Raw genomic sequence first — 27,944 nt, forward strand, 5'->3', positions numbered from 1 at the left:
GGAGTGCTGCATCCAGCTCTGGGGGGGCTCAGTAAAGACACAGACCTGTTGGAGAGGATCCAGAGAAGAGCCACAAAAATGATCAGATGGATGGAGCACTTCTCCTGTGAGGAAAAGCTGTGTTGGGGTTGTTCAGCCTGGAAGAGACTGGGCCTTTTCAGTTCTTAAAAGGGGCCTGTTGTAATAGGGTATGGGGTGATGGTTTTAAACTAAAAGAGGAGAGATTAAGGCTGGATTGGAGGGGAAAAAAATCTTCACAATAAGGGTGCTAAACACTAGCACAGGCTGCCCAGAGAGCTGATGGATGCACCATCCCTGGAGACATTCAACCTGCAGGAAGGTGTCCCAGCTCATTGCAGGGGGATTGGAACTGGGTGAGCTCTAAGTTCCTTCCCAACCCGAACCATTCCATGATTCCATGACTTCAGGCGGGGCTGGCTCCCGAAGGATTAACCGCCAAACCCGGCGAGGGGCCGGCCCGGCGCAGCCAGGCATGGCGGCGGCCTCGCCTCCGGGCGGGCGGGACGAGCCTTCCCCGTCGCGGAAGGAGCCCCGCGCCCCGTCCCGCCTCCTGTCTCCCCGCTCGCTGTCGAGGCAGCGGCGCGGCTAAGGGCACCCAAGGTAACCCCCGAGGTGCAGCCGGTGCCGGGCCCGAGGGCACCGTGCCCGCCCACAGCCCCGGCTCTCCGCCCCCTCCGGCTCTCCGGTCCCGTCCCGTGTCCTCCCGTCCGCCTCAGAGGGGCGGGCCTGGGCGGGGCGGTGTGGCAGGGGTTCTTTATGCGGCGGGAAGCCGGCGGCTCTCGGAGCTGCGGGTGGCTGCGGCCACAGAGAGGAGTGAGCCGGGCAGGGGAGAGGCGAAGAGAGGAGCCGAGGAGGAGAAAGAAGGAGAAGGAAACGAGCAGCGGCCGGAGTGCTGCCATTGTTCCGCACCTGCCGCCGGCCGAGACACGTGGCGCCGCCGCTGAGCCCCGCTCCTCGCACGCCGCCGGTTCACCCGCACGCCGTTGCCCGGCACCATGGGCAGAGGGGTGAGCGGCGGGGCTGGGGGGAAGCGCAGTGCCGGGAGCGGGAAATTCAAGGAGCCGGAGCATGGCTGCTCCCCGTTCCCCGCCGGCTGCGGCGGGCGCGGCTCCGCTTTGTCTGTGTGGGGGAAAGGGGGGGTGAGGGGGAGGCCACGTCGTGGCCGGGCCGGGCTGGTGAACGGTAACGGCCGTTAGAGGGCGTCGCCGGTGCCGCTGCCCCCGAGCAACGCGGCCGCCAGCCCGCCTGCCGCCTCCGGGAGAGGAAGTAACGGGCGGGGCGGGAGCGCGCACGGTGGGCCTGCCACAGACATGGCCGCGGAGGGGCCCGGTGCCGGTTCAAACCCACCGCCGTCCCCATCGCCGAGGTCTCCTTCAGAGGGGCCTCCAGCCTCCCGGCCATGTGGGGCCCGCAGCGCCCGGGGCTGGTGTTATCTGATGCCCTTTTGGAGCTGAGCTGCCGAGCATAGCTGCTCCCGTGTCTCCCTAGGAGTACTTTAGACTTGTTGAGGCGGGAGGAGGAAAGAGTTGTCAAGATTATTAGGGTTAATTTTCCTCTTGGTACCAGTGGGTGGTGATGGTGGTAGGAGGGTGGTGATAGCCCCTGGCTTTGTTGTGCATATACTGCTAATAGGGGTGGTAAAAGCCTCGCAGAAGGCCGTGCCATGGTTTCTGCCCTGTACCAGCGTTGTTTCTACCTCCTAGCCCGCAAGGAGGAGTTCTTAAATCAGATCATACCTTTTAACTAACGAAAAGTGAACGTGAAGGCTGTTGAACACAGGAGTGAAGACTTTTTGAAGTTGGATGTTGTGATCAAGTGCCCGTTTATGGAGCAGAAACACCTCTTGGGTTGCTCCAGTTTTATTTTGCTTTCAGAAAGTAAAGACCAGTTTCTGAATGTTACTGTTTGGATGCTTGCTTTTTCCTCTCCATTCAACACTTCCCTGTGTATCCTGTATAGTTGGAGGTGTGTAGACTTTTATTTACTTCTGGTTTAGACTCATTCCTGGAAAATTCCCAATTTCCTCTGCTCCTCCAGGAGAGGGTGAAGCATGCAGGGCCTTGAGATGCAGAGGTGGCAGCCGTCCCTGCCTGCAGGTGCTCTGTGCTTCCCAAGCACTGTGCAAACATTGACTTGGCTTTGCATTGTCCTCATCGGTGTGGTACAACAGGCGGCAATGTTGACATGACTGCCGGAATAGTAGGAGAGCTGCAAGAGCATGGCTGAAGGCACAGTTACTTGGAGAATGGAATTGTGAGGAGGCAATGGGGTGGGCTTTGGGGGTGTGTTTGTGTGTATTCTTTTTCCTCAGCGAGGTTCTTTTGGTGCTTGGCAGCCCAGCATGTTGTAATTCAGTCTGGTGGGCAACAGGTAGTGTGCACAGTAAGAAGTCATCTGAAAGATAAAACAGTGAGGGAGGATTTGGTGTTGTAGCAGTCTTCTGGATGATTTAAATCGTCAAAGAAGCCTTGGAGTTATGTGTGTATGTATAACAGTGCAGAAGGTTTTGGGGGTTGTGCACTACGTTGGCTGGACTAATAGGAGATACAAATGCCTTCTGATCCAGAAGACTGTTAGCTGTGTGTCTTCCACTTCAGCTTTCGTAGGTTGCATGGATAATAAAGCAGCATTTGGTCTGAACCCGAAGTGCCAACACGAGGGATAATTCAACAGTGTACAGCTGCCTCAGGCTTTCTTATAGCAAGACACAAGATTTAGCAGTGAGAATGCATGTGGGTAATTGGGGACCCCCTGAAAAATGGAGATGTGAGAGAGCAAGGCTTGTGAAAAAGGCAGTGTGTAGCTGCAACCCTGTACAGCATGTGCCTGCCCTGAGTTAGGGTGCCTGGAAAGGAAACTTCCCTTCCGTGGGAGCCTGGGCTGGAAGGAAAGTAGGAGTGTTGAGTGTGAGAGAACAAGTTCCTTGCTTCTGCGCCCGTGAGGAGAAGCCGAGCGGGGTGTCTGTTTTACTTTAAATGGTAACGGGACAAGGGGAGGGCCGTGAGCTGCCCAGCTATGTTGTTCAGCCCAAAAAGCAGATTATCCAAGGGGGTGTGTGTAGTGGAGGAAAGCAGACGGGATTTCATTTCTGCTCAGGGCTGCCTGGAAGCTGTCTGCAGGCAGCAGTGTATTTGACTCCATCTCCCTGGCTGCACAGGAGTAGCACGCAGTCGTTAGCAGGTGATTTGAGTTGCCTCTGGATTTCAGTGCTAACGCTTGAACCCAGTTCAGGTTTTTGCCTGTCATAAACTAGGGAAGGATTATTGCATAATGGACCAACTGAAGAGAAATGTTAGGAATCAAAGCAGTGCTTATCTGGTGCAATTAAGAAGTCTGAATAAATTACTGTTCCACCACCTTTCTTATTCCAAGTTTGTGTCACTATAGCTAGAGGATATGCCTTTTGCTAAAGAAAACCCTGGGCCTAGTTAGCCTATGTTTTTGCAAAGTGTGGTGTAACAGGTTGAAGGGTTTCTAGCAAGTGGTCTGTCCCGATGGATTATCACACAGCCCAGTGGGATCCTGACCTGCTGAAAAGTGCAGAAAGTTGTGCTTCACCCAGGCCTTTGCAAGGGGAAGCTGAAGTCACCAGCTCCTGTAGAGAACTGTGTCCAGGCCACTCATGTTCATGTGTTTGACAACGCCTACAGATGTCTAGTTTGATGGAAAGGTGTACTAATGTTCCAGGCAAAGAAGTGTGGGAGATGACACTCTGTAGCTGGCACAGCATTGAAAAGCCAGGAAGGGCTGGTCAGCTGCGCAGTTTGGTAGCTTTTGGAAAGCCAGCTCTGCAGCTGGGTCTTCAGGCAGCTTCTGTGAGAAGTAGAGATGTTTGTCCTAATATCCAGAGAAGACTTAAGGTGTTTTTACCCTAATGATAAAAACGCTTGCAAGGTTTAGATCCCCTGTGTTGGGAGGTAAACTTGTCCTTCCATAATCTGGGAAGTGGCACTGCATCCCCAATGAGCAATTACTAGCTGTTGAGTAAAAGCTGCTTTGTACTGGCCTACATGCTGGTCAGTTGATGCAGTTGATTAGACTTCTGATTAAAGATAGGCGATTGAATGCAGCTCTTGCGAGGGAGTAAGAAGGATCCAGAGGAGGTATTCACATCCCTTGCTAGGATTATATAGGGTCACAGAGTGGTATTTCCAGTCCAATAGGCATAGTCCGTACCATGACTCATCTGGTTAATATATTTACTGAAGACTGTCTCATGAGGCAGCAGCACAGTAACTTTTCTGTTTTCTCTGCACAGTTGATTATAATGACATAAGTACTAGAACAGACCAGGCCTCCAGAGACAGTGTAATTTGTTTTGGCTCTTACTTGACGTTTCTTCTTGGATTAGGTGATGTTAGAATAGTGTACTTCTGAGGCTGATTTGCACCCCTCCCTGGTGCAAATGGTTTCCTGGTCAATCAGACCTTGTGTTGAGAACATCAGCCACCAATGGCTCTGTTAGTCCAGAGTGGAAAAGCATAAGCTGTATCTGACAGATGATAGGATTTTCTGGGAGCTATATGAAACTTCTTATACTGGTATATACAAATGTTGTGCTTAAGTCAGTTGGGGGGGGGAACACTCCAAAGCTATGTTGTTTTTTCTGTGGCACTTTTGATGAGTCAGAGTTCCTAGGCCAAGTCAAGTAACGGGTGACATTTCTGATGAGACAGACCTCCCTTTGTGTTCAGGCCATGTGATTATTTCTCAGCAAGATGTGGGTCTGGAGTACCGTAAACCCTTCTTCTCGTTGTATGGCAGGAGAAGGAGGGAGAGAGCAGGGAAATCCTACAGTGGTGAGGGGTGGGATGAACCCCTCCTCCCCTGGCAGCCCAGCCAGAACTAGGCTTTTGTTGAACGGTTGGGCTCATCTTGCCAGCAGAGAAGCAAAGGCCCTGAAGGCACAGAAAAGGGGCAGGACTTTGAGGGATGTGTCTAGTTTAGATTTGAATGATGAAGCAGGAAGTTTCATACTCTGTGTGAAATGATTGTATGGCAAGAGCTGAAACCAATGCTACTGACTTACCTTTTGTGTGAGGGTGAGATGCAGTACTAAAGCAACAGAAGGGAGGAACTCTGAGCTCCAGAAGATGGATTACATTCAGGCTCAATTACTTGGGTGCTTAAAGAAACAAGTAACTGCTTTCTGTCCAGACTGCAGCTGATCGCTGGGGGTTTTGCTGAGTTTTTTTAAGCAAATCATGCTTAAACAAGAGCAGTGAACCTTTTCATGCTTACCCATTTGTCATTTGTCTCTGTAGCTGAACGATCTAAATGCCTGCCACCCTGTAAGCTGGGTAAGTTTCAAAGAACTAGGAGGCTTTTAGGTCACCAGGAAAAGCTTGCCAAGCTTTTCTTGGGGAAGGGGGGTGAAACTGAAGGTGATGGATTGTTACTGAAGGCACCAGCCCCTTCCCTTTCACTAGAAATCATTTATTGCCTCATGCAGTAATCAAGAAGCATGTGTTATATGTAGGACTGTGTTTGGACTTGTCTGCTAGAGCCCTAGCAGAAATCAAGAGATGTTTCCTTTGGAGACTGAATGAGAGAAATGTCTCATGGTGACTGTTTGTCAGTTGCCCCATGGCAAATTCTTGTGATGCTGGCATGCAAGAATTCTGCTGATTGAAGTTCTCTGGCTTTCACTTCTTTTTTTAATGAAGTGAAATGGGAGTTTTGGTGCAGGAAAGAGAATGTCAGGAATGCTGACAGTCTGTAGTTCTGTGTCCTTTTCCTGGATGAGAGGAGGCAAACTGCTCGGCTCCACTTATTCAGAGCTTGTTCCATTGCACAGCTCTATAGCTGTATGCAAGGCTGCGGGGGATGCCAAGACTGCTTTTACTGAACAGGGCAAGGGAAAGCATGTGAAATGTATGACTGTGGCTGCAGTGGTGTGCACAGAACTTTCTCAGAACAATAAAAACCTTCATCCTGATGTAACTGACAGCTGCTTTTAGAAAAGTCATGGGTTTATTTTGGGTTTTTTTCTGTTCTCTTTAGTGTCACTTTTGGTTTTGGTTTCTACTTCTCTTGGAGTAAATAATAAAACTTTCCCATGTTTGCTGCTCAACAGGACAGTTCTTGCATCCTAAGAACAGTTTCTGTGTCCAGATAGCTCAGGAATCCAGTTTGTGATTCGAGGTGCTCATGCAGAGATGAAGCAAGGCGATGCCTTTGAAACCTTTCCTTTAATCGTGTTAACAGTTTGACTCTGGTGCCACTAACTGCTCTTTGATCTCAAAAGACTTCTTGTGGAGCTCGTTGTGTGAAAATCTCATCACATAGAACTTGGCAGGGATATGGTGGGTCCCACACGGAATGGAAGGAAGGGAGAAGTTGCTATTGGAGGCTCGCAAGAGGCTGGAAATGCGTGGAGTACTTGATGAAGGAACTGCGCTGCAAGGCTGTGGTGGTGCCTGGTTTTGATACCTTCCAGTGTGTTCAGTTTAGGATGTCTTGCAGCTTAGGGTTATTTCTGCCTGTATGTAATTCTTCTGTATTTTTTCATCTTTTAAGTGATGTTTATATGTGCTACGTCACAATTTGTCCTTAGGTGCTTGTTTACTCCATCATTACAAGATCTAACTCTCTGCATGATTTCATGCAGAATTAACCACAGTAGAAGTGAATGAAAATCCATCTGAGTAAAGAAGCTTTAATCAAGTCGTCTGCTCTGTGAAGAGTAAGCAAGATTGAGCACAGACTGGATTTGTGGAAGTGTGCTATGGCTTTGTAGACCATTCTCAATGGTCAAACTGCCATAAATTGAAAGCAGATTTCTGTTGTGTAACCAGCTGGCTAGAGTGCCAAACTGAAAGTGTTAGAACTGATCCCCCAGATTTGAGCCATCAGAGCTACCACTTTTTATTTATCTTCAGTTGATAGGCTGCTCCCTACCAGAGGATGTGGAAGATTGAGAGGGGAGGAGGAGTTAAAGCCTTGAAGGGACCATACTTGTGCACCGGAGTCTTGGTTTCTTCTACTCTTTCGGCTTGAGCTGGAGCTTGTGCATAAAGACTGATTGAATAGCGTGTAGCCTGCTTTCTTCCCAGCTATACTTGCACAATGCCTGGCTTTAATCTGTCAGGGGTGCTGTTGAGCAGACTTGCCTGCTCACTAGCTTGTTTGTTGGGGTTTTTTTATTTATTGAAGTGGCCTATCTTTCATAGAGTCATAGAATTCTTTAGGTTGGAAAAGACCTTTAAGACTGTAGTCCAACCATTACCCCAGTGCTGCCTAGTCCGCTATTAAACCATGTCATTAAAGGCCGCATCTACATGTCTCTTGCATATCTCCAGTGATGGAGACTCCACCACTGCCGTGGGACTTGACAACTCTTTTGGCTAAGAAGTTTTTTCTAATCTTCAGTCTAAACCTCCCCTGGTGTAATTTGGGGGCAGTGCCTTTTGTCCTGTCACTTCTTACTTGGGAGAAGAGATCAGCCACCTCCTGGCTCCATTCTCCTTTTGGGCAGTTGTAGAGAGCAATAAGGTTCCCCCTGAGCCTTCTCTTCTCCAGACTAAACCCCCCTCAGGTCCTTCAGTAGTTCCTCATCACACTTGTGCTCTACGCCCTGCACCAGCTCCATTGCCCTTATCTGGTCCCCTTCCAGCACCTCAATATCTCTCTCATAGTGAGGGGCCCAGAACTGAATCCAGTATTTGAGGTGCAGCCTCACCAGTGCTGAGGGTACACTCAATCCCCTCATCTGGATCATTGATAATACTGATCCCTGGGGAACACCACTTGTGACTAACCACCATCTGGATTTAACTCCATTCACCATCACTCTGGGCTTGTCTATCTAACCAGTTTTTTTACCCAGTGAAGGGTATGAGCACCTGTTTCTCCAGGAGGATGCTGTGAGAAATGGTGTCAAGGGCTTTAGTAAAGTCTAGCTATAGACAACTTCAATAATCCATAATAATTTTGTCTGCCTGTCAGTATTGTGTGTATGGTTAGTGGTACTGCTGTAGAGGCTGTTTCTAATGGTATTGTGTCTTCTCTTTCAGGATGGAAGAGACAAGTATGAGCCCACTGCTACGTCAGAGCATGGCTCGAAGAAAAAGGGGAAGAAGGAGAGGGATATGGATGAGCTTAAAAAGGAAGTTGCAATGGTAAGAGTGTAGGGCATGGAAAAAGCAGCTTTAAGAATGGTCACTTCCCCCAAAGCTGTGTGCCTAATGTTGCTGGTGTACCAATAGCATGGTGTAACTGAAGACACTGATATCCCTTCTTGTTCCTGCTGTCTCCAAGCCAGTCATGCTGCAAATGTTTTGGCATAAAGGCAGACACACAGGCCCTGAAACATCACTTCTCAAAAGGCACTTGACACAGAACCCAAGTCTCTGCTTGCCTTGTTGCCCATAGCGCAGTCTAGCTGCATTTCCTTACCCAAGCCAGCACTGTCTGGATAGCAGTGGTGCAGGCTTTATTGTGCTGTCATGTGAGTAAGACTGCTGTTTTCATTCCAGCTGAGTGGAGTCTGTACAGCTCCATTTACTGCTGGCCTCTGCTCAGACCTCAGTATTATTCCTTCTAATAATGTTTGAGGCTGTTGGGAGTCTCTCCCATCCCCATCTGTAAATGTTGGGTGATGCTGTACATCTGTCTGTGAGTGTTATCCAGCTTAGATCTGCTCTCCTTGAAGATGATGCAGGTGTTGTTTCTGTGCTGTGGTTTTGATTCTGGACTTTCACATTTTTGGACCCTCTCTTAGGATGTTTTAGGGAAAGAGAAATCTAAAGCTTGCTCAGAGGCGTGATTGTGCCCAGTAGCAATGCTAACTTAAAGTATCTGCTCCTTCCAGTAGAACCTCTTCAGTGAGGCACTGCTCTGCACCAACATGATCCAACTGAAAAACAGCCTGGCTGTGAAAAGGAGCCTCTTTGAGGGAAGAAACACTGCTTAATCTGGCAGCATTACTTAAAAATGTGTGAAACTACAGGGTTAATATTCTGTACATTCTGACCTTCCCCCCCAACTCCTTTCCTTCCTGCCCCCAATCAAAAAAACAGCCCAACCAAACAAAAACACACCACCAGAAAGAAAACCCAAACCAAAGAAAAGCCAGCAGAACCCACTGAGGCTTCACAGAATCTTCTGGGAGTATAAAGGCAGCACTGAGATAGAGTCAGTTTGTTTGAAAAGCCATCGTGTCATTCCTAAATAATCACAAGAATGCTTAAGATGGGACTACTTTGAGTTGCAGAATGAGATAGAGATTCTCTTCACAGGGAAGATGTCTTAGGGTCCTGCTCTCTCATCAGACTGTTACAAATGGGAAACCTGGGGTGAAGGGTGAATTGCTGAGTTCTTTCTTATCAACCTGCAGGGACTGTGATCTCTTCTACCCCCAATCATTTTCTTGTCTTTCAGGATGACCACAAGCTGAGCCTTGATGAGCTTCATCGTAAATATGGAACAGACTTGAGTCGGGTAGGTAGACTTTATTTTCCCTCCCTTCTTCCCTGATCTGAAAAGGAACAGTCTCGGTTCAGAGCACTTCACAAAGGGAGATCTGGGTGGTCTGCATTTTTTTGCTTAATCTCCCCTCCTCCACTTGAGTTTCCCAGGCTTTGGGAGAGCTGTTGAGCTCACAAATAATTCTCTTCATCCTCCCCCTGAAGAGCCTGGCTGCACTGATTTTGTGACTTTATCTGAATAGTTCCAAGGTCAAGTTGATTCTTGGATTTATGTTGGGCTTTTTTCCTGAGGAGTTTGTAATAAAGGCAGATGTTTGTTAAGTTGCAGATGTAGTCTAGTGAGGTAACTAGCCCATACCTACAGACTTCATGGTGGCTAATAGCACTTAAAATGTTACCCTTTTATAGTAAGAAATGTGCAAATGGCCTAACTAGCCTCGAAGTCCAGTACGGAAGCAGTGCAGTGGCTTTGCACCTTGGCTGTTGTTTGCTTTGCTTCATGCATTCTTTTTGCATGGTTGTGTATAGCAACAAGTCTGCTCTTACTTTATAACATCAGACTTGCTTATTTCTGTCAAAGACCTTGGCTTCTGAAAGCTGAACTTCCTGGAAAGCTAATCTAAAGTGTCATCATCTTTATGGCCCCCAGCTTTCACTTGTTCCATAATTTCATAGAATGGGCTGTTCCTCAGATCTCGAGGTCTGCTGCTGTAGCCTTCTTGTCCTGCCCTTCTTCAGTGTTTGTAGCTCGATGACTCCTCCACCAGAATTCAGCATACTGTAGCTCCTCTTCTTGAATTTGACTTTCACATCCTGCACTTGTGTTGCAGAACCCTGGCTGTTGTGGAGGTCTCCATTACCTCTTAGCATCTCTTTGTTGCTGTGGTAGAACAGGAGCAAACTCAGAGCTACTTTTCCCAGTTGGTCTTGCCATGATGCTTATAAAGGAACCTTTCTTGTAGGGTTTAACTTCTGCACGTGCAGCTGAGATTTTGGCTCGTGATGGCCCAAATGCCCTCACACCCCCACCCACCACTCCTGAATGGGTGAAGTTCTGTCGGCAGCTCTTTGGAGGATTCTCACTCCTGTTGTGGATTGGTGCTATCCTCTGTTTTCTGGCTTATGGCATACAAAGTGTGATGGAGGAAGAGCCCAACAATGATAATGTAAGTAAAAACGTCTGGTTTACCTCAAGGGCATGCTCAGCAGCCTCTTTGGCTCAAAGCAGATTAACTTCCTTTAAGCATTCAGTCCAGAAGCTTTTCCCATAACCAGGGGAAATTCAGTGTGTGAGCTTAACATGCCTTGGAATACTTCCACATAATGAAATGAACAGCCAACTTCCTCTGTGTTGTGTTAACACTAGCTTGTGGACAGCCTTTGTGTACAAAATGTACAGAGACTGCAAGTACCTCCATGCTTTCTAATGGGGCACTCAAATACCAAGCCAAATACCATTTATCTGAACAAATTGCCTCTCAGGCAGATCATCTTCTGACTCACTTTCTCTGCTCCTTGTAGCTGTACTTAGGTGTTGTGTTGGCAGCTGTGGTTATCATTACTGGCTGTTTCTCTTATTACCAAGAAGCAAAAAGTTCCAAGATTATGGAGTCCTTCAAGAACATGGTGCCTCAGGTATGGAATACCTCATTTCCTTGAGATCTGCCAAGCTATAGCATGCTCAAGGTTATTAACTGTTTTAAATATTGACTTCAATTGCAAAAGGCCTGGCTATTAGTGTGGGTTACTAGCTCTTAATTTTGAGGGGTCTGTGAGACTCCTTTATGCTCTAAGTAACTATAATATACCAGGGTACTCTTGGGTTCCACCAGCTTACTAACATTCATAGGACACTTTCTCTGTTGCCTGGGGAGTTCAGTAACTGGTGTGATAAGTACTAAAATTCAGATTCCTTCACAAACAGTCTGTATCATAACTATCTTACTGTCACCTTGGCAACAAGGAACTTTAATATCAATAAAACAAAAATAGTTGTTTTCCTTAAATAATATGCATATTGGAGATAAATGTCTTGATACAAGCAGAAACCTCTTAGAGCCATAGCACAACTATTAAGATACTCTGGTCTTTTGATTCCCTTCTTAAGAGTTTTGTTTGACATAGGTTGTTTTTTCACTGTCTTTCAGCAAGCTCTTGTAGTCAGAAATGGTGAGAAGATGAGCATAAATGCTGAAGGTGTTGTAGTTGGAGATCTAGTGGAGGTAAAAGGAGGAGACAGAATCCCAGCTGACCTTCGGATCATATCTGCACATGGTTGCAAGGTACAGCAGCGACAGACTCTCTGAAAGCTTCATTGAGAAGGATGATGAATTGGTCTGGTTTCAAAGAATGTCTCCTATGCTGTCAGTGGGTGATGGAGTAGAAGAGAAGTGGGGAGAGTGCCTAGTATTTTACCTCTTTGCATTGCTGAAGGCACCAGCCTGCTTGTGTATAACAAAGTATTCTCTTCCATGTAGGTAGATAATTCCTCACTCACTGGTGAATCAGAACCTCAGACAAGGTCTCCAGACTTTTCCCATGAAAACCCACTGGAGACCAGGAATATTGCCTTCTTTTCCACCAACTGTGTGGAAGGTATGTGACTGTCCTACTTCCTTAAAGTATCAACAATGCTAGTGATTGAACTGCAAAGATAAGCAATGCAAATGCTCTGAGTTCAGTTGGTAGCTTACTCTTGCCATGCAGGAGCAGGCTGGAAGTTCCTAGCAAAGGCTTTGTCTGTTCCAACTGCAGTAATGTTTAATGGCCCAAGAAGACTCCACAGCACTGTTCTTTTCTGCTCAGACACACACAGCTATGTAGTGTGCTTTTGGGCATGACTGCCTTACTACGGCAGTATTAAAGTGCAATAATGATATCTTATGATGGATAACGTGATACAAAGCAAGATGGTTAAGTAGAGCTGTAAGGAATACTACAGCTGCTGCAGGAAGTAGGAAACTAAAACATCTCTGGCAGAACTTCCTGTTGTAGCTGAGTATGATGGTAGGCAGTCTTTGTGCTGAAGCCCAGAGCATCTTTTCCACTTCCACAGGGTGTCAAGCTATGACTTTTCAGTGATGGTGCAGAGTTCTGTCAGGAGAGGACTCCTATTGTGTCATCTCCTGATAGATTATCACCAGCAAACTGTTCTGTGCTTTTTTTGACCTGTCTTGGTTTAAACCCCCATTTTTCCCCTTCCTGCTCCTCAGAGGTGTGGGGGAAGAATTGAAAGAATGTAAACCCCATGGGTTGAGATAAGAATAGTCCAATGACTAAAGTATAATACAAAACTATTGCTACTACTAATAATGATAAAGGAAATAACAAGGGGAGAGAACATAAAACTAAAAATGGAATGGGAAAAAAGCCCCAAGAAACACGAATGGTGCCCAGTGAAATTGCTCACCACCTGCTGACCAAAACCTGAGCAGCGATCTGGGCCTTCCAGGTGACTCCCCCCAGTTTCTATACTGGGCATGATGTGCTGTGGTATGGAATACCCCTGTGGCTAGTCTTGGTCAGGTGTCCTGTTTCTGCTCCCCACTGGCTTCCCGTGCTCCTCCTCACTGGCAGAGTGTGAAACTGAAAAGTCCTTGATGGGGCAAGTGCTGCTGAGCAACAGCTAAAGCACTGGTGTGTTATCAGCCTTGTTCTCAGGCTGAAGTTGAAAATAGCACTGCACCAGATACTAGGAAGGAGAAAAACAACTGCTACAGCTGAACCCAGGACACTAACCCTCAAAGAAAAAAACAAAACAATACAAAAACAACCCAGCCAAACTGAAGGATATTCTTAATATTTCTCAAAAGCCTCAGGGAGAGAAAATGGGCCCTCTCCTAAAGGGGGGAAGAGGATATTGTCTACTTGAAGACAGCTTTTAATTCCCTGCAACTGGCACTTGATTCCCTGGCATTGAAGGGAGAGAGCTTACAGCTTGACCAGTCACATGAGAATCCTGTGCAGCACACACTTCCACATGTTTCTTATTCTACTAGAGATTAAGAAATGCTGCAGTGAGAGACTTTGGCTGCTGTAATGCCTACCTGCAGAATCTTGGGCAAAACTTGCTAAACTCTAGGACAGGCTGAACAAATTCAGTATTGTGTGTTTTGGGAAGGGTTTTTGTTTTCTAACACCTCTCTTTTTATTAGGCACTGCCCGTGGTATTGTCATTAGCACTGGGGATCGCACTGTGATGGGCCGTATTGCCAGTCTGGCTTCTGGACTTGAAGGGGGCAAAACTCCAATTGCCATGGAGATTGAGCACTTTATCCACCTCATCACTGGAGTGGCTGTGTTTTTGGGTGTCTCTTTCTTCATTCTTTCACTCATCCTTGAGTACACATGGCTGGAGGCCGTGATCTTCCTCATTGGGATCATTGTTGCCAATGTCCCTGAGGGGCTGCTTGCAACTGTCACGGTGAGTGAAGCTGGGAAAAAAGGCTTGCATGAGTTACATATATGACTTATGAAGAGGTGCAGTGCTTCCTGCTCAGTGTGCATTCAGAGGTAAACACTAAACTAATAGAAGGTACTTTGTGGTGAGTGTGTAGTCTTAGGCTTTCTGAATTTGATGTACTCAGACTAGCTGCCTGAATCTATGTCAAGTTCTGCAGCTCTTTACCTAATAAAGATGGGTCCCTAAGCTAGACCTGCACAGAGGCTTGGCTTTGTAGAACTGAAATGAGCAAGACTGGGAGTTCTGGACTTTTTTGTGGCAAAAAGGGGCTTTTCTGTTACAACTGTTTCTATACCTGCATGCACATGAGCCCTTCCAACCCTGAAGGGCTGGCGGAGCACCCTGCAAGCTTTGCTCTAGCCTCAGCTCTTGATCTGGGATCTGGCAAAGGTTCTTGTAAATTTGGTTTCCCAAAGACATAGTGTGAGAGACCATATTGAGAATATCTAGTTGTGCTCAGTTGTGGAGGAGGTTGACAGGGCTGGAGGCTTCCATGCAGTCTTAGGAAGCAGAGCAGCAACTGGAGTAGGTAATGAACAGTTGGGAGCTAGAACCAGCTAAGAGCCTCTGGCAAGAAAGGACAACTGGGACTGCTCGTTTCCTACACCAGTAAGTTGCAGCCCTATCACTAAAGCTATTTTGGGCCTTCTCATATGTGGCCTCCCTCCATCTATTTTGAGAATTCCTATGATTGGGGAACTGCAGCTTTAACTAAAATGTTACTCTGGGGCATGTTACTTGCTTCCAAATGCCCTGAAAAGATGGAAACTGAAGCCTTGTGAGTCCTTCTGGAAGCTTTATGAGGAAAATGTCACTTAAGCCTAGCAGCTGGGCCTAAATGCTGCTGTTTATTTTGCACTGGCAGGTTTGAGCATGGAGTTAGGGAATTGCTACAGGCACATAAGCAGTTTATTATTCCCTGCTCACGGTGAGTTGGGTAGCACAGTCACATCTAACCTGTCTTCTTCCTTGTCTCCAGGTATGTCTGACACTAACAGCCAAGCGTATGGCTCGTAAGAACTGCTTGGTGAAGAACCTGGAGGCTGTGGAAACCTTGGGCTCCACATCCACTATCTGCTCTGACAAAACGGGCACCCTGACACAGAACCGCATGACTGTTGCACACATGTGGTTTGACAATCAGATTCATGAGGCTGATACAACAGAGAACCAGAGTGGTAAGAACATCTCTGTGTTTGAGGAATTTCCCTTGGGCTTCTTGTACACCTGTACTTCTAAGAGCCCATGTTTCTAGCTGTCCAGTCCAAGTGAAGTTAACATTGCAAAGACTTCAAACATGACCTACAATGAGCATTAAAAGACTTAAGGTGTCACATAGAAAGCTTGCATTTTTCCACAGTTCTGTTTAATCCCTAAACTCCACACAAACTGCTTTTGCTCAGAGTTACTCCCCTGGAATTTGCGTTTCCTGAATGTTCAGTCCTTTGTTTGTCCTGTGTGTAGAAATGTTTGCTGTTCTCTACTTCAGAGTAGCTAATTATTTTTTGCCAGAATATATCTGATGAAGTTGCCCCTCCTTAAGTCTTGCTGCAAGTGTGGACAGCAAAGGTGTTGACCCTGGTAATAAATTGACCTGGACGTAGATGGCAAATTTCCCATGTTGAAATAGATGGGGTTTTCCCAAAACATCCTGGTTGTGTTTGCAGAACAGTAGCAATGAATGTAAGACTTCTGTGGGAAGTTTCTTCTAGGTATTGATAAGAATCTGAAATCTCAGTGTGCTGTGCAATTGAGAGGTATTTACCTGTCCAGAATGGTTCAGTACAACCAAATTCAGGAGTTTCCTAGCTGTCATCTACCTTGTGAAATGTAGTGCTTGCAACACATTCTTGGCGTAAATGTTTTTCACTGGTGCTACTGCACCCTGCCCCCAACCGCTCCAAAACATTGTGCTTCTCTGAGCCACTTAAAAAAAGCTGCTTTATTGGTCTTTAACAGTAACACATAAATAGTGCTATTTGGAAGCACTTGGTTTTGGCCTGGCAACAGTTGGCTTGGCTGCAGTAGAGATAAGCCTAGAAGATTTCACTTCATGGAAGGTGCATTAGCTTATCAGCTAACTTGCTGTTCAGTTCATCTCCCTTGAAGCCAGCCTAAGGGTCAGTGTGAGAAAAGCAGGATCTTTCTTTAAGGATTGTTCCTTTGGGAGCTATTTTGTCCAGTTCCTGGGTGATGGGTAAAGTGAGACAACATGGAGATGGAATTCAGCATCCCTTAGTCAGGCCTCTCTGAAAGAATGTTATCTGTCCAAAATTCCTTGGCTTTGCCAGCTTGGCTGCAGCTGGATGCTGCTGTTTAGTGGAATCTTGAAGGCAAAGGTGTTCTCTTGTACTGTTGCCGTTCCACCCTCTGGTCTTAAAACAATCAACTGCTCATCAAGTACCTGGGAAGGGAGGAGGTTTGAAAGAGATGTAGTGTGTTAACAGGCTCTGAGTGTTCCTGATTTCTGAGGTAAAGGCTTCTTGCTCTTAAAACTGGGGGATTTCAGGCTTGTTTTTTGAGGGGTGAGCTTTTTGACACTCTTTTAATTTCAGGTGCTTCCTTTGACAAGAGCTCAGCTACTTGGAGTGCTCTGTCCAGAATTGCAGGTCTCTGCAACCGTGCTGTGTTTCAGGCCAACCAGGAAAATATACCAATCCTTAAGGTGAGTTCCTAAAAGAAATGTAAGTCCTCTTCCCTGCCACTGCCCTCCCATAATGGTAATGAGATTACATCATGTGGCTGACAGGGACCTGCAAGTAGAGGTATCTGCCACTCTTAGTCTTTACTGCAGTTTGGTACTATTACAGAAGATGGGACTGGGAAGGTACATTTCCCACAGCAGACTCTGGACATTCACTAACAGTCTGTGTGGGAGGTCAGATGCTTCAGACAGGTCTAGGAAAGATAAAAAGCTTTCCTAGGCATTTCCCAGTGTCTGGCTGTTCCAACAGTCTCTGTCTCTGGCATTTATACGCTTAAATGCTACAAATGTCCAGTTCTGGGAGATCAGAGTAGTAGGCGCAAGAGCTGGGAGAGCAGCAGTCATGAGAGACTGTCTTTAGCCATTCTGTTCTCACTGGCAAGTCCTGGCTTTATTTAGGCTTCGCTGGCTCAGTGCTGGTGCAAATGCCAGCAGAACATCAATTTAAGTTCCTGCTTTTGAACTGTGACCCAGCCAGGGCTGAAATTAACTGAATGGTGCTTATCTGTCAAATACTAGTAGTGTTGCTTAGTAAACTTCCCAGGGGTGTTCTGGTACTCCAGTAATAGAAATGATGGGACAAACTATTTTTCCCTAGCACTCCTCTGACTGTAACTTCAGGTTCAGACCTAAGGTGAAGAGCTGGAGTTCTTCCCATCTAAGGAAGACTTAGGAGGGGGAAGTTTTGAAAAGTCTTTAGGTACTAAAAAGCAATAAAAAGGGAAGAAAGGGGAGGAAGGAGGGGAAACAAAAAACCCACGAAACCAAAACCAGAAAATGCCCCCCCAAAAAACCCCAAATTCTCTTGGATAGAGAGACCAGAAGAGCAAGAAATACTTAGTTTAAAATGCAGCAAAGGCAACTCAAGCAGGACATTGAGCACACACAGATCTCAAGGGCTGAGTACCCTCATCTACAGTCTCTTATCAGTGCCAACCTAATAGGACAAGAGATGGGGACAGATTGTCTTCCCTGCCAGAGGCTCACTAAACTGACCTTGTGTTAGGGTGGGAGAGCACATGCAAGTGTTTGTATGCATGTCATCAGTCTTCATATCACATTTGCTGTTCTTCGTGGCAAGGAATGTATGTAGTTAAAGTTTACCCTCCAGCTCTCTTTCTCTGGCTGCATCTGGTTATCTGACTTTCTCTGCCCTTTTAAAGGGCTGCTTGCCTTTGGCACCACAAGACTGCTGCTGTCTCAGAGTGAGAGGCCTGGCATTCTGAAATGCAGTATTTGTGAATAAATAATTCTATTATCTAGTGACACTCATATTGTGTAATGTAGAAGCTGAGATGAATACACCTGAGATGAATACGTTTCTTTAAAAATATCTGATCAACTGTGGTGAGTCTGCTGGGATGTACACACTGATAGTTGTCTCTTTCCCCAGAGAGCAGTGGCAGGAGATGCCTCTGAGTCTGCACTTCTAAAATGCATCGAGTTGTGCTGTGGTTCTGTCAAGGAGATGAGAGATAGGTATCCTAAAGTGGTGGAAATACCATTTAACTCTACCAACAAGTACCAGGTAAGCACTTTCACTTAAGGGAGAGCAGCTATGTGAAGCACTGGTGTAAATTTGTATGCAGTGTGCCTCAAAACTTTTGTTTAGCACCAAAATCTTGTCTAGCCATTACATGCTTGTAGACTATACAGTTAAGAGGTTCTGGAGCTGCCTTGACACTAAGATGTCAGCTGCTGAGAAAGGACCAGACATGTTTCCAACCTGTGCAGCAGTAGTGCACAGAGAGTGGAAGAACTCGAATCTTGGAGTAGGAATGAACTGCTTGAAAATTACATTAAAGGTAAAGCTTGGATATGAAAAAGGTCATTGCAACATCTGTGATTATGTGTTAATGTTAAAGAATACATAGGAATTTTCCTTAGCTGTTGAACCTATTTAAAGTGCAGGTAAATGAACACTAGAGCAGAGTATCACAAGCTGTCCTGAGCTGCTGTAATGGACAACACATTGAATGATGGAGATTACTTTTGGCCTTAGCAGTACATGTCTATAACACCAGTTCTATTTTTTCCACCCTAGCTGTCTATCCACAAAAATGCAAACCCCTCAGAATCCCGTTACTTGCTGGTGATGAAGGGAGCTCCAGAGAGGATCTTGGATCGCTGCAGCACCATTCTTATTCATGGCAAAGAGCAACCACTGGATGAGGAAATGAAAGATGCTTTTCAGAATGCCTACCTTGAGTTGGGAGGCCTTGGGGAGAGAGTGTTGGGTAAGAAAATGCAACCTTAAATTGAAAAGATCTGTCCCGTGTACTCCTGTGAAAAGTCCCCACAGATTTAGTGGAGGGTTGTACTGCAGTGTAACAGTAGTGTTGAGTCAAGGTCGCTTCAATGCGTATAGGAACAGTTCTGCTTTAGCCTTTAATGTAAAAGGAAGCCTGCAGGGTCTTATCTTGCCCAGCAGCTGAGTCCCCTAGATCAAAATGAAGCAAAGCATTTAGGACCTTCAGTCTCCCTGGGGCCACATGGGTTTGCTCCACTGCATGTGAACCAAGCTCTGCCTGGGCACCTAGCAACACCTACTAGATAACAGAACATGAGTGTGACTCCTGCCTCAGTATCCCTGTTATTGTGCAGCTGTTTGCAGAAGCAATAAGTGTTTGCCTCCTGATGTGTAGGAACAGAGTAAACATGGATTTGATGTGTTACAGGATTCTGTCACTTGGCTCTGCCTGATGATCAGTTCCCTGAAGGCTTCCAGTTTGACACGGACGAATTGAACTTCCCTGTAGACAAACTCTGCTTTGTAGGACTGATGTCTATGATTGACCCTCCTCGTGCTGCTGTGCCAGATGCTGTTGGCAAATGCAGAAGTGCTGGGATCAAGGTAGTTTATTCCTGGTTTGACAATAACTTTGCTCTGTGCCTTTGGGTATAAATGGCTTTGCTTACTCTCCGTGTTGTTGTAATGTGAGTGAGTGAAGTATTGGTCAGGATTTAACTACTACTAATTGAGGTTTCATTTCTGAGTTAAATACAAATGGTTATATGTTAATGGATGGAAAATAGAGTTGGACTCCAAACTGACAGGTGCTGATGACATGGTGTCCCAAAGCAAGCATGTGATTTGGCTTGAGTGTGTTCTGCATGTCCTCCAGCACTGACTGAGATGAGAGTGTGAAGAACAGGCTGGAAATAGAACTGAATCTGATTGGGGATTAACAATTTTCTGTCTTCCATCCACCTCAGTCCCCTGCATACTGGTAACAGATGACTACCTGTACCTCAGGCTTGCTCTGTGCCAGGGCTCGCTTGTAGAACAAAAGCCACGTGGCCTTTCTGATCTCAAGGGACTTGCCTTTGAGCAGTGTTGCTCTGCAGTACAGGCACGGCTTTCACAGCAGTCTGTTTGCATTTCAGGTTATCATGGTTACCGGAGACCATCCCATCACAGCCAAAGCCATTGCCAAGGGTGTCGGCATCATTTCTGAGGGCAATGAAACCGTAGAAGATATTGCTGCTCGACTCAACATTCCTGTCAGCCAGGTCAACCCCAGGTACTGACTGGCAGGGAAGGCCAGAGCTGTTCAGACAATTGAGCATTTACCTCTCTGTTTGCCTTGGATAATGCCTCAGCATCTTTCCCTAGGCACAAACAGCTTAGCTTCTGCTTAGCCTACCATGTTGTGGCTCTTCAGTGCATATCATGGGTTATATGAAGAATGCACAAGGCTGTCCTGAATGTGTGTGTCTCTTGTAAATGGGAAGTAGTTAGAAGTAAGGACTGTACAGAAAGCTGGCAGTTTCTTCCATTGTTTCCCTGCCCCATAGCTGCCTGTCCTGATTGTCTGTCCCTCCACTGGGGGAAGGAAACAGCTGGCTGAGTGAAGTCTTTTTCCCCTGAGCTGAGCATTTGCCCTGCCTGGTTCATGTCACAGCATAAGCACCATGTACTGGCGTAGCGTAGCAGACAGGAAAAAGTATCCAAAGTAGCACAGGGGTGGGGGTTGACTGTTCTGGGACCATTTTGAGCAATGATGTTGCAGGGCTTGAAATTATGTCCTTCTGCGATTCCAGATCTTTAAGTAGAGGGTAGGTTTAGTTTTGCCATCAAACATGTCAAGCTTATTTGGTGAGGTAACTTACAGGTAATGGGAAAACTCTGGTAAAAATAAAATGGGTTTGTTTAGTCACAATTCAGACTGAATTAGCTACTGAAAGTAAACTGCTTAACTGTTTTATATTGTTCAGAGAAAAGAGCTGTAATGCCTCTTTAAACTTGATCCCTCAAAGCCCAGTTCTGTCCCTCTTGCTCTCAAACTCTCTTCTGGGTCTGATTGCAGGTGGCCAAAGGGAGCAGGACTAGGACTGGGTATAGAGGAATTTACACTAGTCAGTAGCTACAAGCAGAATAAATGTGCAAATGGAATCCCTTCCTCACAGGGGTTAATGTTAGCCTTCATAGCCTGGTGCAGAACTTGAGGCATCCTCAGAAAATGTGCTTTGGCATAAGCAGGCTATTTGCAGAATGGCTGGGCTGTCTGCATTGCTTAGCTTGACCCAGCCTGTGTTTGGGCTGGAGGGTAGCCATGTAGTTTATGAACTGTGAATAGACACCCTGTAGAATGAAATTGCTTGGGGAAGACAAGTATTGTGGGTGAATTCTACTCGCTTCTCAAGGGTAACTTCACAGCCTAGCAGTGCAGGCTGAGGGTCACTGGGCTGTGTGATTGGGCAGGTCAGCAGCTGGCTCTAAGGGTGGGGAAGGAATTTCCCAGTCTAATGATGTCATGAGCTGTGTGGAGAGTCTCCTAGACCTATAAGGGATGGTATGTTGGGTTGGAGAGGTGGTATTTTGCCATAGCGTGCAGGGTACCAAACCAGTCTAAATATAACGCTGCATGCTTTTGTTGAAGAGTGTGAAATAGTCTGAAGTAAAGTGTGAGCTCTCTGTGAAGAGCCACATGTAGATCATCAGTCTAAAAGGATTGCCTGCAGAAGACCACAGCATCTCTTGTGATGTTGGAAGCTAACAGCCTGAGCCAGACTCTTTTATTGCAAAGAGGCCGAGCTGTGGAAACAACTAGTCTGTGCCTTGATTCATTTTGAAAAGCCATAGAAAGAATTAATCTCTCTATGAGTCTCTGGGGCTCTTTGTCTGTTGCTTGGCACTGTCTTTTTCTTTGTGTTCTGCATGTTCCTTTTTAAACTTCGATCATCAAACTTATGTGCAGAGTCTGCCTGGATTAGTATTTAGCACAGAAGGAACCAGTCTTTTCCAAGAGCACTGAAGAACTGTAGTAGGCAAATAAAACTAATGAGAAACTTAGTTTAACTTGTGAAGTAAAACATCATATTGTCTCTTGATTGCAGGGATGCCAAAGCTTGTGTTGTTCATGGCACAGATTTGAAGGACATGAGTAGTGAGCAACTGGATGACATCCTGACTCATCATACAGAAATTGTCTTTGCCAGGACATCTCCTCAACAGAAGCTTATCATTGTGGAAGGCTGCCAGCGCCAGGTAAAGAGAGGGAGTCCAACGATTTCATATGGAGAAATCCCCAGACATACAGATAGATAGATAGATATAGATATATATATATATAACTCCTAACCAGTGCTGCCTTCTGAGGTGGCAGGACTTAGTCCTCTGAGTGCCATCGTGTAAATGGCCAGACTTAAATCTCAGTCTGTCAGCAGCCACCAGCTGCTGATGTCAGGCTGCTCTACAATACATAAGGATCTTTCAGGAAGTATCTTAACTTTGTACTGAGGCTTTCTGCTAATCCTAGAGTGTTGAACACTTAATTCCTAAATGCTCTGGAGGTGCTTGAGAGAGGAGGATTCAATATGTTTATATATTGTCCAGCATCTCCTTTATCAGAGAACCATGCTGCTCTCCAAGCCTGATCAGAATGGGGAAAAGGGGTGAAGGGAGGACAAGGAGAAACTGAGGTCTCCTTCCAGCAAAGTGAAGTGTTTTTTTGTGCTTCATCACCTGAAAGATAAGAGAAAGCTTTTCTGCCTGAAACATGTTACATGATGATTTCATTTCAGTCTTTCTATCCCTCTCTTTGTGATTAGGGTGCCATTGTAGCAGTCACAGGTGATGGTGTGAATGATTCCCCAGCCCTGAAGAAGGCTGACATTGGTGTTGCTATGGGTATTTCTGGCTCAGATGTCTCCAAGCAGGCTGCTGACATGATTCTGCTGGATGATAACTTTGCTTCTATTGTCACTGGGGTTGAAGAAGGTGAGTTTATAACTTGTGTGCAGTGGTGGCAAAGTGGCATAATTCAGCAGTGTTACTGATTCCCTCTGGAATAGAGGTTTCTGGAGGGCTCTCCTGTTTTTTGAGCTTATCTCCATAACACGTGTTTTCAAGGAGGGCTTTCCTCCTTCCTTCAGAAGTCTTCTCCCTTTCCATGGGACTAGCACAAGCCTTTGGGATGGGTAACTGGAGGAAGCAGCTGAGTAACAAAGCTACTTTGTCCTTTTCCCTATCACGTGACCCTAGAGTCATCTTTGGCAGCTGAGTCTGACACATTTCCCTCCCTAATGGAGCAATAGCTCTCAAACAGGAGCAGAACAGAGGGTGCTTCCAGGGGCTCTTAATGATCCTCAGAGCCCAGGGCTTAATATCCTGCTGCTGTGTGCAATGAACCCTGATTGCTGTGCCCAGAAATGTTACTCTGTATAGGTGATGCTGTGCATGGAGCACAGTCTCACCTTTACATGCAAGAAACCCCTTCAAGTTGCTGCACTAGCATTTTGCTTTTCAGTGTTAATACTGAAGCTGCCCATGTGCTACTTGGCTGTCTTCTGCTGATAACTAAGAGTTACGCTAGTTGTTCTCTCTTCCTTGACCCAGGGCGTCTGATCTTTGATAACCTGAAGAAGTCTATTGCTTACACCCTGACCAGTAACATTCCTGAAATCACGCCATTCCTGATCTTCATCATTGCAAACATACCCCTTCCACTGGGAACAGTCACAATCCTCTGCATTGACTTGGGCACTGACATGGTGAATGTTGTTTTTCTGTCTTGAGAAGAAATGTGGGTGTTCTTGGGGTACCCTAAAGAAAGAAGAGGTGGAAGGAAAATGTTTAAATAGAGTTTTCTCTAGTGTTCTGATTTAAAATAAGTACCATTTGATACTCCCTGTCTTGCAGCTCTTTAAGTCTGAGGGCCCTTCAGTTCCATGTAAGGGCAAACTGGGAATGGGGAGGAGGATAAGGTCCTTTCTGAATACTACAGCTATGGTTTTTGGACAATGCTGTTTCTCAGACAGAACATATGGGGCAGGGAAGGCTATATGCAGTGGAGAATTGGAACTGTTCTAACAGTAGTCCTACTACCTCCAAAGGTCCCTGCTATTTCCCTGGCATATGAGCAAGCAGAGAGTGACATCATGAAGAGGCAGCCCAGAAATCCCAAAACAGACAAGCTGGTGAATGAGCGGCTGATCAGCATGGCCTATGGGCAGATTGGTAAGCTGGTCTGTTTTCTCCAGTGCTTATTTGAGCTCAGTGGTAGCAAGGGTTATACACCACCCTAACTCAGTGATCGTAGGGTTGAGGTTTGGGATATGTGAACCAGAACCTTGGCTGTTAAGAACTTGCTGTGATTCTGTGTCCATGCCACATAGTGGTGGCTTGCGCAGCTTGATCCGCTGAATTGCTTTCACAGTAATGTTGTTTAATTGCATAGTGCTGTAAAGGAACTGGCTGACAACCAGCTCTCCTCTGGTTCAGACTTGTTCAGCAAGAACATAGATCCCATTGTTAGTTTAATTAGAAGTAAAGGATTCTCTCCAGCATATCCCTAAACACACAGTATTAGGAGCCTTGATTAAAGGCAGCTACAGAGATGTGCCCAGTTTGCAGGACAGGAGCTCATGCTTAATTGCAGCAGACCTTGGGAACCTTCTTGACTGTATTTTGCAAGGGTTGGGGGTGGGCAAGGCGTAATGAGAATACAAAGAGTGTTTTATCTTGTGTCCTTGAGTACTGTGCCATCACAGCACAGGGCAGAACAGAAGTAACTCTGTACGAAGTTGGGAGAAGAAGCTGCTCAGCAAGAGGGATGCAGCTGAGTTTAATGTTAGTAGAAGCTATTTCTATAGCTGTTGCCTGGGAGACTGAGCCCCACAAGGAGCAATTTTTTAGGTGTTTGGGGTCTTATGGAGACTGCTTTCCATTGTAATTGCACTGCACAGTAGCTTCATCAGTCTTACCATCCTTTCTTACCTGTTCAGGTATGATCCAGGCCCTTGGGGGTTTCTTCACCTATTTTGTAATCATGGCAGAGAATGGGTTCTGGCCTTTTGGTTTGCTAGGGATCAGAGTTCAGTGGGATGACCGATGGATTAATGATGTGGAAGACAGCTATGGGCAGCAATGGGTAAGTTTTGAGGCAAAGCTTAGAGCCTGCCAGCCAAAATACAAATGCCTGCTAAACTTGGTGTAAGTTCCAGAGAGCAAAGGCAGCATGTTTGAACCGATGCTCTCTGCTTTGCTTCCTAGACCTACGAACAGAGGAAAATAGTGGAGTTCACTTGCCATACAGCCTTCTTTGTCAGCATTGTGGTTGTGCAGTGGGCAGACTTGATCATTTGTAAGACCCGAAGAAACTCCGTCTTCCAGCAGGGAATGAAGTAAGTCAGGCTGTCCAAGGAGGATGTATTCTCCAGCATACAGTATTCTAGTTCTTCATCCCAGCAGTGTCTGAGCATTTTGGCATAACAGTCTGGTGCCTTGGTAGTGGGTAAAAGAGGAAGTGGGGCTCTCCTTCTTGCCATACCTGCCATGGTTGAGACAGACTCAAATGACTTCGTCTGGCATTGTCTGTGGGAGCTAGCCCACCTCAAAGGACAGTGAGATGCTCCATTACAGAGTCTTGTGCTGCAGCTGAGCAGCTGACGGATCAAGAGATCTGGTGGCATGAAACTCAGCCTCCCTCTGATTTGTGATGAAAGCTATTGCTGATTAGTTGCTGACTTAGTTGTGATCTGGAATATCTTTGTCTGGAGACATAAGAGACCTTTGCAACAGCTGTGCCGTCAGCTTTGATGGCCTGGTAGTCCCTATCTGATGGATTTCTGGGCTAGACCAGAATATCTGTTTCTGTTCACTACCATGTGGCAACTAGATGTTTTCTTTTAGGATATCAGCTGGAAAAGTACTTTGTCTCTGACTGCTTTCCTGTTTCTGCTAGGAACAAGATCTTAATATTTGGTCTCTTTGAGGAGACTGCTCTGGCTGCCTTCCTCTCCTACTGCCCTGGCATGGATGTTGCTCTAAGGATGTACCCTCTCAAGTAAGTTCCATCATGCTTTTTTTGTGCAGCCAGCTGTACCACAGAACAGCAGTGCTTGGGTGGGGAGATGGATAAAAGTGGTTATGAGCTTGTGGAGCATGAAGCCTAGTTTTAACCCAGAAGAGCTCAGGCTGGAGGGTGCAAGTGATCCTTTGCTATAGTGTGGCACACCAGGGGTTTGATATTCTTTACTGCTTATGGAATATTTATATGGAGCTTGCAGTTTGGTGCACTACTTAAAGCAGCACAACCTCAGTTTTACCACTGTGCTCTAGTGCAGCTGCTGTTACACTTACATGGGGTATTTTTAGGGGTAGGGAACAGCATCCCTAAAGACAGTTGAATTGCTCTAAAACATAGGCCAGGTGATTCTTTACTAACTGATGATGGTGCCTTGTGCCTTTCTCTGTCCCCCTAGAAATAGTACTAGTAATGGTCTCTGGGAAGATGCTGCATACTGCAGATAACCAGCTTTCCTAATAGTGAGGAGGGTGCCAACATCTTAAGCATTGCTCAACAGCATTGCAACATTTCATGATGGGGTTTAGTCTCAAACTATGAACAGCCCTCTAGCTTCTGTGCCATGAAATTTTCATAGCAGAAAGATCCTAGTACACCTTGTGTCCCATTCAGAAGCGTCATCTAGAATTTGGTTCTGAAGTGCTGGCCTTTGCCCAATGCCTGCAGCAGCTAGATGTTAGCACGTGTAAATCATAAGGGAAATGAGTGCAATTCAAGTGAGCAGGGCTGTGGGCACAAAGGTTATGTGTGCTTGGAGGAAATGCTGCTAGATTAATAGGTAGGGAGGTGCTGGTACAAAGAAGCACAAAGGTGCTGTGACGCACCTCGTGTTGGAAATAATGGCCAAATAGTGGATTAACCTATTGCAGCAGAAAACTTGGTGGTAATTCTTGGCTTGGAGGGTTCTCAGCTGAACCACAGCTTTGTGGTTGCTGGCACAGTGGCAGGCTGGGACATGTCAGCCTTCTTGCATCCCTCTGCACCATGAAGTCAGAGCTCTGCTAGGCACAGAGCATCTTTGTTACCTGTGTTCTAACTGTCTTCTCTCCCTAACAGGCCAACCTGGTGGTTCTGTGCTTTCCCGTACTCCCTCCTCATATTCCTGTATGATGAAATCAGAAAGCTCATTATCAGACGCAATCCTGGTGGTAAGAACATGATGCTAATCTGTGTGTTTCCTTCCCTGTCTCCTCAGGCTGCTGAGCTCTGTAAAAGCTCTGACAGTGCTCAAGGACCCCCAGTGCAGATACTATGTGGTGCTGTGTTTTCCCTTCCTCAACACTAATAGTGCAGTTAGTTCAAATTAAGGACTTGTTCCTCTTCCTGCATTCTTGTGCAGCATATGGAAGTACCAATGGACTGATATAGATGGGAAAGACTGATAATTGCTTTGGGTAATTCTAGACAGCCAGAACAGGGCCTGAAAGCTTTGGCAGTTCATCAATTTGGCAAGACTTTTCCATTGTGATGGGTCACTTACTAGTTCAGGTGCTACACTGCAAGTTTGCAGAGCCTAAAAGGAGCTCTCATGAACCTCCTAATTACTCTTGCTTTAGGACTAACTCTGTTTTCTCCCTTCTTTTCTCTTAGGTTGGGTGGAAAAAGAGACTTACTACTAAAAAGCGCCTGTAAACCATTCCACGCACAGCCCATGCCACCTCTCCACCATCTCCCCTGTGTGCGTACTTCATCTTTGCAAGCGCAGACCTGTGCTTGGGCAGGAGTGAGCTGAAACTAAAGGAAATCTGAAGAAACATGGACTGGAGGAGAAAGCAATGGGGGAGGCTGGGGTGGGGGGAGTGTCTGACCATCAGTCCATGGGGATGAGAGTTTGGGTAGTTTTATGTGCCTTTTTGTTTTTGTAAAAGGAAACCGAAGATTTTCTATGTGGATTTTTACAAATAAAGATGGATTATAAGAGGATGCCCCCACATGGTCTTAGGTGGATGGTTTTTCTCAAGGCAAAAACTGGGTCAGGGCAACCTCCCTTCCCTGCTGTGAGGGTGTGGTGGTGACCA

At 46.2% G+C, this 27,944-nt stretch overlaps 1 protein-coding gene across 1 annotated transcript; it reads left to right on the top strand.

Moving 5' to 3' along the window:
- The first annotated feature begins 771 nt into the window (after positions 1 to 771).
- On the top strand, positions 772 to 27,857 carry ATP1A1 (ATPase Na+/K+ transporting subunit alpha 1). Its single transcript, XM_005146654.4, has 23 exons — positions 772 to 1,028; positions 8,037 to 8,141; positions 9,403 to 9,462; positions 10,412 to 10,615; positions 10,971 to 11,084; positions 11,597 to 11,731; positions 11,927 to 12,044; positions 13,604 to 13,872; positions 14,891 to 15,089; positions 16,467 to 16,576; positions 18,009 to 18,143; positions 18,660 to 18,852; positions 19,294 to 19,469; positions 20,003 to 20,139; positions 21,956 to 22,106; positions 22,670 to 22,838; positions 23,457 to 23,611; positions 23,954 to 24,077; positions 24,845 to 24,990; positions 25,113 to 25,243; positions 25,804 to 25,905; positions 26,983 to 27,074; positions 27,517 to 27,857. The coding sequence occupies exons 1-23, from the start codon at positions 1,017 to 1,019 to the stop codon at positions 27,543 to 27,545; spliced, it is 3,066 nt and encodes a 1,021-aa protein (XP_005146711.1). The 5' UTR covers positions 772 to 1,016; the 3' UTR covers positions 27,546 to 27,857.
- The last annotated feature ends 87 nt before the right edge of the window (positions 27,858 to 27,944 follow it).

Source organism: Melopsittacus undulatus, chromosome 2 (genome assembly GCF_012275295.1).
Source record: "Melopsittacus undulatus isolate bMelUnd1 chromosome 2, bMelUnd1.mat.Z, whole genome shotgun sequence".
Lineage (NCBI taxonomy): Eukaryota > Metazoa > Chordata > Aves > Psittaciformes > Psittaculidae > Melopsittacus > Melopsittacus undulatus.